Source organism: Canis lupus, chromosome 6, assembly GCF_011100685.1.
Source record: "Canis lupus familiaris isolate Mischka breed German Shepherd chromosome 6, alternate assembly UU_Cfam_GSD_1.0, whole genome shotgun sequence".
Lineage (NCBI taxonomy): Eukaryota > Metazoa > Chordata > Mammalia > Carnivora > Canidae > Canis > Canis lupus.
The window spans coordinates 75,608,661-75,619,574 of NC_049227.1; the positions used below are offsets into that span (position 1 = coordinate 75,608,661).

Sequence of the window (10,914 nt, forward strand, 5' to 3'; positions counted from 1 at the left end):
CCCATGTGGAATATAGGAGACAGCAAAGAGGATCATAGGGGAAGGGAAGGAAAACTGAACAGGAAGAAATCAGAGAGGGAGACAAACCACGAGAGACCCTTTAACTCCAGGAAACAAACTGAGGGTTGTGGGGGGGAGGGGAAGAAGGGCTGGGGGCTGGGGTAACTGGGTGATGGGCATTAAAGAGGGCATGTGATATGAGCACCGGGTGTTATATGCAACTGACGAATCACTGATCTCTACACCTGAAACTAATAATGTACTATATGTTGGTTGGTTGAACTTAAATTCAAAAAAAGGAACCTAGACTTCTCAAAGGAAAAAAAAAGAATGATTCCAGGGCTGTGACAGAGACAAATAAAGCTCTACAGAATATTATTGGGAAAATCGATAAATTTGAATATAGGCTATAGATTTGATAACAGTTTATCAATATGTTTTCCTGATTTTGATAATAGTACTGTAGTTAAGCTAGAGAATGTCCTTGTTTTCATCTTTTTAAAAGATTTATTTATTTTGAGAGAGAGAGAGGGCATGTGCATGCACGAGAGTGCAGGGTGGGGAGAGGGAGGGAGAGATTCTTTCAAGCAGGCACCCCCCACCCCCGCCCCGCCGCTGAGCGTGAAGTGAGATGCAGGGCTTGATCCACAGCCCGGGAGATCACGAATTGAGTAGAAACCAAGAATCGGTGCTCAACCAACTGAGCCACCCAGGCACCCTTCCCTCTTTTTTAATAAAGATTTATTTATTTATTTTTGTGGGGGGAGAAAGAGAGAATGCCTTTGTTTTTAGAAAACATTCATGGAATTATTCAGTGGTAAAGGGTCACAACTGTCTCCATTTCACTGTCAAATGATTCAGAATAAAAAAAAAAAAAAAAGTCGTCTATCTATCTACCCAGAGAATGCAAATGACAAAAACAATTGGGAGAAAATGTAAACATTCAGTTAATGTAAATAAACTATTCCTTATACTTTTCACTTTGCTGTAAGTTTGAAATTGTATCAAAACAAAAGGCTAAAGAATATATTCAGTGGCTTCCTGTGTCTGCACAAGACCCAGTTTCAAAGATGGACAAAACATGTCCCCGTTGTCTTGTGTGCCCTCCCTACCTCTCTGAGGCCGTCTTTTCCATCCCTTTCTCTTTCAGGGCTTTCTCCTCAGATGTCCTGTTACATCCACGCTTCAAGATTTCCTTGTTACATCCCCATCTCCTTCAACCGTGCAACATCTCACTCCCTCGATGGACTGTTGTATTTTCCATTACATCCTACCCATTTCCCACCCAACCTCCATTCTCTCCAAGTCCTGCTCTACCTCTTCTCTTCCATGGCACGTGTCCCTTCCTAACATCCTTACGCCTCATATGTCTTGCTTCTGTCTTGCCTCCACTCTCTAGAACGTAAATGCCACAGACAGTTTTGTCTGCCGCCTTTCCCGATCTATCCTGAAACCTGAGACAGACAGTCCAAGGCACTCTGTGAATATTTGTTGAATGGAAGAATGATTGCTGCCAAATTGTCAGATTACCTTTGGGGAACATATACTCTTTTTGAATATTAATCTTGAAGGATGTTTTTTCTTTGTAATTCTTATATATATATACAGAACTGACCAGATAAAACCCCATGTATATATTATATATAATATATATACAACTTAACGGGAATAATTTAAGGAGTTTAGAGATAGTGCTTAGGAAGGTCATCTGAGCCTCAGAAGGAGATGGTAAGTTGCTCTGGGCCCCTCTTTTCATCATCTACTTCTCAGCCTTGAAGGACTGGCTCACACTAATCACTCCTATCACTCCTCGTGAGATACTGGTGAGAAGGCCAATTTAAAGAATTATACTGAGAAACAGAGTTGCCACAGGTCTCAGATGTTTCAGTCTTCTGCTCAGCTCATTTCCTCTGAGAACTTGACATGGAGTCCAATAGATAAGTGCACAGTTACTTCTCTTCGTGGAATCAGAATGAAAGGAATGAGTTAGTCAACTTACGCGAGCCCAGTGAGGACGTTTTTCTGTCTAAGGAGAGGTTGTCTAAGAATACAATATTGGGAAGTCCTCTCCTCGGTTCAGGGCATTTTCTCACTTCATGATGTTGAAATGGAAATTATTAAAATTGGGTTTGGAGCCTTCCCCCTTTTGAGGTTTCACATTAGTAATCAGTTCACTCATGTCTTCCTTCAGTTGCTCTGGTACGTGTGTAGGCCGCAGGCAAGCCCTGTGGCTCCTGGTTTCCAAAGGAAACCACGTTATTCTTAGAAGAGGACTTCTCGGGTGGCTGATCTTAGTCACCACATGCTGAGTTTATTAGTTCAGCTTTCAGAGCTGGTGTGGGGTGCTTCCTGCACGTAACTCATGCCCCTTTCTGTCCTCGACGCGATGACAAAGAACAGTTTACTAAACGCTGCTTAATGCTTAATCAAATAAAAAATGCCTGGAACAAAGTTAACCTTCATGAAGTTCTAAAACCTCACGAGGTGTCTGGTTCTGGACCACTACGGAGTAGAAGCACTTCTCCCCAGTCCTTCCCCTGAGTTCAGGTAACAGTCCTGGACACGATACAGAAAACACGCAGGAAAGCCGACTGGGAGGTGAAGAGGGGGCGGCTGACCCCCTGCGGCCTTGGGAGCCCAAGAGGCCGTGTTGCTTCCCGGGTTTCCCCTCTGACTCCAGCCTATGGACTGGGTGTTGGAGAGGCCACATCTGGAAAGGCCACGGGAACTGACCGGATAAAACCCCCCAAATACAGTTCTTTCTAGCAAAGGGCAAGAAAAGGGACAAGTTAGCAAGATGAAAAGTTCTTAGATAATAACTGTCCTGGTGCAGAAGCACAGCGGGGGACAGATGCGGCTCAGGTCCCATCGCCCTCAGCTGCTGCCCCTGCCAGGCTGCTCTAGGGGGACAGAGGTCACAGCGGGGGTGGGACTCAGCCTCACTCACCAGTGGCGAGCCTCTCCTGCCAGCGTGGGTGGAAGTCGCCGGGAACCTGGGCTTCTGTCCCCACCTGGCAGTCGTGAGGCACCATCCCATCCCCACCGAGGTGAAGCAAGAGGCCAGCTGGGGAGCTGTCGCTACCCATCAGCAGGAAGGCAGTTCCTTCTTGCAGCGTCTGTGGAAAGTCCAACATTTTTCTGATGCGGATCTCAACATACGTAGAGGTAGGATTTAGGACAATTCTATTACAAGTGAAAAAAAGTCAAGGAACTGAAAGGGAGGCAAGATTCCCACATTTGATGCTGGAGGACGGAAGAGTCTGACTTGGCATTTTGAAACTAGTAAATAAAAGGAAAAGAAAGAAAAGAGAAAGGTTTCTACATTTTATTCGGACACTAGTAGGCCTTTGAGCTGACGGAAGAATCCTGTATCTTGACTGCAGTGCTGGTTACCGGAATCTGCGCAAGTGACAAAGTGACACAGAACTATATGCAACATTGTCTTGCTGCAAATTTCCTGCCTTTGACATTGTGCTATACTGAATGCGAGATGTTACCCCTGGGGGAGAGTAGATGAGGGTCCCCAAGGACTCTACACGACAGCCACTTGTTATAAATCTGTATTTCAAAATAAACAGTAAATAATAAACTTTTTAAAAGACCTTTATAGGTCATATTCAGAAGCTTCTCCTAACCATGCAAAAGCATAAAAAGCGTACAATAAAGGATCGGTGTAAAATTTTAGAGCAGATTTCCCCAGTAATTAGCGGTCGTAGGGGTTGGTAGTCATTTATGACCTATTTGATCCAGGAAATGCAATTTTGTTTTGATGTTAACATTATCATCAGTCTTTGCTTTTTCTTTTTAAATTCGAATATAGTTGACACACAACGTTAGATTAGTTTCAAGAGTACAATTTAGTGATTTGACAAATTACACAGTGCGCTATGTTCACCACAAGTGGAGCTGCCATCTGTCCCGTTACATTGCTAATACAATATCACTCAATTTCTTCTTTTTATGTAGTTAGTAAATAACACTGTGTAAAAGCTCACGAGTCATCTTGCTGGGTTATTAATGTGACTGACAAGTTTTTAGCATTTCCTAAAGAAAAGATCATTTATTACCTTTAGCTATCATGGCATAGTAGTAGGTACCTTGGAAAGGTGCAAGCATAAAAATGCAAAAGTTTGTTTGTTTCCTCTCTCAAGAAAGTGAAAAAAAAAATAGCATAGGAGTTTCAGGATTTCTTAGTGGCACAGGTGGATAGTGTCATCCAACTGTGATAGCCAGAGACATCCAGGCCTAACTACCTGTCTGTGTCGGATTTTTTAATCTACAGTGAAAATCCTTCCTGCTCTTCCAGCCCATAGTCAACATTTTCAGAGTTTCTTCACAGCCCAGATCACGTTTCTGGGAACTGACCCCATCATCTTCATACAGTCCTGTTTGAAGTGATCTTCTCCACTGGTCACGATGGTTGGCACAGGATTTCCTTTCCTATGCTAATTTGGAATTGGGACCCATAGACTCGAACTGAATAGACTTAAGGTCCAATGTTGTCAATTTTCTATAGTCATCACTTCTGACTCACGAAATATTCCAAGCACACAAAACACCCAATGAGTCCCTGCCTTAAGTGAACAGGTGTTAATGCACTATCATATTTATTTCAAATTTCTTTTTTCTGAAAAAATATGATATAAACTCAAAATTACTAGTATAATATATACCAATCACCAAGATAAAACAATTACCAAATTTTTGTCACATTCATTCAATTTTTGATTTACATTTTAATTGTGAAAAGACACGTAATATTTACCATCTTAATCATTTCTTAAAAGATTTTATTTTAAAGTAATCTCTATACCCAACATGGGGCTTGAACTCATAATCCCAAGATCAAGAGTCTCACATTCATTCCACCAACCAACCCAGCCAGGCACCCCCCCATCTTAACCATTTTTAGGTGTGCAGTTCAGTAGTGCTAAGTGAATTACACATCCCATAGCACATGGAACGGGTCTCTAGAACTTTCTCATCTTGCAAAATGAAACTCTACGCTCTTCGAACAATTTCTCATTCCTCTATTTCCTCTATATCCCCAGCCCTGGTAACCACAACTCAATTTTCTATTATTATGAATTTGACTTTTATAGATACCTCAGAAAAGTAGAACCATACAGTAATCGTCTTTTAATGACTGGCTTATTTCACTTAGCATAATGTCTTCAAGGTTCCTCCATGTTGTACTATGTGGCAGGATTTCCACCTTTTTCACACTATTATTACCATATATCTATTTCCCACAATTTATTTATACATTCATTGGTTGATAGACATTGGGATCACTTCCATTTCCTGGCTATTGTGAATACTGCTTTGATGAACATGGGTGTGCAAATACCTTTCGAGATTCTGCTCTCAGTCCTTTTGTGTGTATATATATATATAATATATACAGAAGTGGGACCACTGAACCATATGATAATTGTATTTTTAATGTTTTGAGGAATCTCTATACTGTTTTTCTGCAATGGCTGCACCATTTTACATTCCCATCAAAGGTGTACAAGGCTTCTAATATCTTCACATTTTCACCAGTGCTAGTTCTCTTCTGTGTTTGTGATAGTGGCCATCTTAATGTGTGTGAAGTGATCTTGCTTTGGGATTTCAGGTTTTATTTCTTTAATGATTTCTTTAGGTGAACATTTCTTCATATGCTTGTTGGCCATTTGCTTATTTTGGAGAAGTGTCCATTCAAGTTTTTTGCCCATTTTTAAACGGAGCTGTTTTTTGTTGTGTTGGTGGTTGGTGTTGAGTTATAGGAGTCTTTTATGTGTCCTGAATATAAAACTCCAGATATACAATTTACAAATATTTTCTCCCATCCTAAGGTTGTCTTTCACTCTGTTGACTGTTTTCTTTGATGTGCAGAAGCTTTAAAATCTGATATAGTGTCACTTGCTTATTTTTGCTTCTGTACATTAGGTCTCATATCAAAAAACCATTGCCAAATTCAATGTCATGAAGCTTTCCAACTATGTTTTCTTCTAGTAGTTTTATGGTTTTCTGTCTTACACTTAGGTCTTTAACCCCCTTTGACTTAATTTTTTTTGATATATGGTCTAATGTAAGGATCCAAATTCATTCTTTTGCATGTGAATACCCAGTTTTCCCAATTTCATTTGTTGGAGAGACTGTTCCTTTCCCCATTGTGTAGTCTTGGCACCTTTGTTGCAGACCATTTGACCATATGCAAAAGGGTTTATTTCTGGACTCTCTGTTCTATGCCGTTAGTTTATATATCTGTTTTTATTCTAGTACTACATTGTTTTAATTAATGTAGCTTTGTATAACTTAACCTGTTTTTTTTAATGCAATTTCTTTTTTCCTTCTTTATGTATTTTACAGCGAATATCAGGCAGCATAATTTTACTCCTACGTGATTCAATATAAATCTCTAAAAATTATGGTCATTTTCCTTTGCAAAAGTATTATTATCACATATAAAATTGGCAATGTTTCCTTGCTATCATCTCATACCAAGCCCAAAATCAAATTATGAATGGTCTGGAAAATGTGTCCATTGATTTGTTTGAATCAAGATCAAAACAAGGTCCCCACTTTCATTTGATTACATCTTATAAGTCTCTTGGTTCAGAGAAGTTCTACCCTTCCTGTTTTTCCCCCTCAGACATTGACTTGTAGAAATTAAATTAGTTGTCTATAGAATGTTTTAATTCTAGGTTTCTCTGTATACTTCCTTGTTCTGTCATTTAGCTTGCAAATGGAAGTAAACTGGTGGCTTAATTCTATGCTCGCTTAACTATAAATTGAAATTAGCTCAGACTTTTGATGGTTTTCCTACCTGTGGGCAGTTTTCTTAATTCACTTGCAAACTGGAGACTCTGGGGACTTTTCCTAGTTTCCCTGGTCATTTTCAGATAAGTCTTCCCATGTTTCCACCCAGAATATGTAGGGTCTTTATTTCTTACAAGTGGTATTTTTTTGGAAAATTTTAAAAACCTGGTTTGTGGAGTAGGTAGGTTGTCCCCATGCATTTCTCTCTATTCCTGCCACCCAGGTTCGATCATGTTCTTATTCTGCTGCTATAGGTGATTTATCATTTGTGTTCATAATGTGAAGTTTATGAAAATATCTTTCCTTCTAGTTTTATTTAGATGTTGTCAATGGATTTTTCATTTGCTATCCTAATTTGTTTATTTTTCAGGAGGAATTTTTTGGAGATTAAAAATCGACCTTGCTGCCAAGATCACATCACTGGAGCTTTTCACATCACTCAGCTTTCTTTTTGTTAAGGAGACAAAAATATCACAGAAAACTGTACCTCCTAACCCATTCCTTTTCACTTTCCCCCCTATGCCCACTCCCAAAGGTAACCCTCACCAGAAGTTGGTATGTCCTGTTGCCATGCATGTTTTTGTACTTTTACTACATATATATCCATCTATTAAATTTGTATCCTATTGTTTTATAAGTTTAAAATATTTACATACATGTTTTCATATTATATGTATGATTTGCTGCTTGGTTTTCTTCACTCAAAATTACATTTAAGTTTTATCCATATTGAAACATAAAACTCTAGATCATTAATTTTAACAGCTATACAGTATTCCATAGTTTGAAGAGGGCATGATTTCCTTTGACTAGAGAAAATTATTTTATTTCACTATAATAAGCAGCATTGTAAAAAAAAGAAAAAAGGAAGTAAAGAATAAAAATCCCTAGAGTATATGTTAGCTTGTGCACATCAGCATGAGTTTCTCTAAAATAAATATGCAGGAGTGGATGTGCTATGTCAAAGGGCATATGCATCTTTTTATATTCACATGTGTAAGAGTTTCCTCTATGTATATCTATACTGGCATTTGAGATGTTTTAGTTTTTTACATCCTTATAGGTGTGAAATGGTATCTCATTATTAATTTATCTTACATTTTCCTGATTGAAATGTGAGGTTGAGAATCCGTATTGATGATTTGGCTTTCTCCTATGTCTGGCCTGTTTATAAAATTGATAATGTCTCCTGGGTTATATGTCAATTTATTAATGATTTGTGAGGGTCTTAAAAATATCTGGTTAAAAATCCTCTTCTGGTGTTTATTAGATAGGTTCTTTTAACATCTTCTGTTCTTTCTATTTCTACTTCTACTTCTACCGGTCTCAATCTCAACAATCATCTTTTCTCTTCCTACAGCCCAGACTTAGTCCATGAAAACATCTTAGAAACAGGCAGCATACCAATCTTTTCATTTTCCCAAATGTTTCTCAAACCTATGACCACCACTTAAATTTCTTCCTGGAACATCCTTTCTTTCTGAAACATTGACATTCATATAACAGATATTAAGAGTAGAAGAGTTCTGCCTTTATTGACAAATTGTCAGTTATAATCATAATCTGTAAATTAAAGTTCAACTGGTGTTTTTCCCTTTTCTAGCATAGTCTCTTACCCTTTTCCTTATTTGAGACCTTTCTTATTCCCTGTCTTTATCAGGATTTTGCAAGTCATTATTCAAATGTTAGGTATGCAGTGAATGTGGATATGGATGATAGGAAAAAGAAAAATAAATTCAAGTTCTTTGATAAACATGAACCATACATTGATATGAGAATTTGATGTTATGGTAAAATAAAAGTTGAGATGATAATGTCAATATGTTTAAAGGAGTAGATATCAAAATGAGTTTGGAAATAAAGGAAAATTTCTAGAACATACCAAGTTATTATCACACTGTCACCATAAAAAAAACTGGTGTTAATGAATAAATTCCTCTGGAAGATTATATGAGTTTGTGAGTCTAAAGTAATGTTATTTTGAATTTTGAAATCTAGTTAATGTAACTTCTTAAAGTGAAATATATAAACTAAAGTTTTCTTCTTTATGTTTTACTCTTCTGTCTTCCTCTTTGGCTTCTCTCTTAGCATACACTAGAGAAACAAAGGCACATGTAAATGTTTAGAGTTATTAATTGGGATTCCAATTTAAATTTTCCATTATTTTTAACTTCATTTTTAAACATAGGCATCCGTTTGGTTTCATGAGAAAAGCCTTCAGTTTGGTTTCTTCTTACTAAATTTCTTGAAATAGAAGTAATATTTTAACCTTTGATAATAATAGGACAAAGAGAATGATAACATCCAAGTGTATGTAGGCATTTCATTATGTAGAATAATTGTTTTTAATGGAAAAATGGATTAGACAAAGAATAGTAGGGGCTTAAATTACAATAATTATAACTGTGGGAGAAATAGCTGGCCTGGGATAACATATCAAGTCCAAGTTTGTATACAATATAATTCTTAAAATCTAAAATAGAATTATAAACTAAAAATAATATTTAGGTTCTAACTGATGAGTCAGATTTGGAGACAAAAATAGTAGCATGTAATGTTGAAACTGTTCAAAAATAGAAGTGATTTCATTTAAAAAATGACAAACATTCTTCAGAGCTCCAGGCCTCCCAGTTATTTTAATAAAATAAATTATCTTGGAGGAAGGCTCATAAACTCTCCACTGTTCATTAGTTTACACCTGCACCTCAGGGGGGTTGCTTGGGAAACTGACTCTTAATTTAGCTTGAAAAGTCAGTGCTCTTAGATTAGGGTTTTGTGCAATGCACAATACAAAAGGTTAATAATTTTATTTGAAAAAACTCATTACTATCACTTTGCACTTTAAGTCTATGTCACACTCAAAAGAAATTAATTATCTTGATGGTTTTGTACCTCATCTGCCTGAAAAGTCTTGTTTGTTTTAAATATAAATGTAATATTTATATTAACTTTAGGCTGTACCTTGTACAAGTTCTCACTCTGATTTACTGAATAATTGAGACCATTCTCAAAAATGTCCAATATAAGAAAGGACAGGTAAGCTTCTTGTCTCATAACTTTTTCCAAAGGCTTTTATTTCCAAGTAAATTTGATCTATTCTTATTTTCTATTAATTTAGCAGCCAGAGCTTAATGTGATTTATTTATCTAGCTAGTCCATAAATCTTTATGTTAAGTCTTTGTATATGCTAGGCAATGATTTACCATGACTCAAGTTTTTATTCTTTCTTCATTAAATTAAAAAAAATAGAACTTCTTTTTTTATCCCAGAATATTCCTCTGTAACAATTCCAGTAATTTATCTTTTAAGCAAGCTTGGATTCAAGAGATGATTGCAATTCATCACAAATGTCATTTTTGTCTCTCACATGACCATACTACTTAGAACTATGAAAGGTGGCTGTTTTATATTTGTGGTGCTTCACACACATCAATTATCCTGTGAAAATCCTACGGACTCTCAATGGAAAAGAATAGTTCCTCCTCCAAGGTTCCTGAATGAGAACAATCTGTGACATTGCAGTAGACTCTAGGACATACAGCAATGCCAAGGACAGATGCTAGTGCTCGCCAACAGGTAGGAGACTGAAGACTGGGATAGGCCCAGGTTCTGGAAGGGCCTGGGAGATAGAAGATTTTGAAAAGAAAATAAGATGATCCTTGTTTCTTCCCAGTTCAGCCAAGACTGTCTAATAGATCAGCGAACAGAAAAGAAATTGAAATAAATACTATTTACTTAATTCCTCCTGTATGCTAGTGTTAGCATGGATCTCAACTGCCAGGTTTTGGTGTTTATCATCCATGTGGACCGGAACAAGAAGGTAACCTCTCTATGCTGCAGTTTTCTTATCTATAAAATAAAAACAACATGTTTTTCAGAGTTTACATAAATAATTCAGTACATTTTTTCCTAGGATTAGCCTGGCACAAAAAAAAAAAAAGTATTTCTTAAATATTGGCTATTATTGCTGTATTATGGTTGTGCTGGTTAATAATGTAAGGAGTGGCACGCTGATATGACATGTCATAGAGAATTTCAGCAAAGTTTCTGCTGGCTGAGCTTTTCTGATCTTTTTGGAATCAAACCTTGATCACAATTATGTGCAAG

The 10,914-nt window shown here is 37.2% G+C and overlaps 1 protein-coding gene across 2 annotated transcripts in view; it reads left to right on the forward strand.

Annotated features, from left to right (window-relative positions):
- PTGER3 (prostaglandin E receptor 3) overlaps nucleotides 1–7,341 on the forward strand; it is a 178,584-nt gene extending 171,243 nt beyond the window's left edge. Inside the window, exon 4 of one of the 2 annotated variants that reach the window (XR_005361412.1) lies at nucleotides 7,178–7,316. Coding sequence is in view for 1 of the 2 variants with exons in the window: in XM_038541662.1 (XP_038397590.1) it covers nucleotides 7,178–7,198 (21 nt within the window). In the remaining variant the exon portion in view is untranslated. Of the gene's footprint in view, nucleotides 1–7,177 lie in introns of both variants that reach the window. The other variant, XM_038541662.1, reaches the window with a different exon arrangement.
- The last annotated feature ends 3,573 nt before the right edge of the window (nucleotides 7,342–10,914 follow it).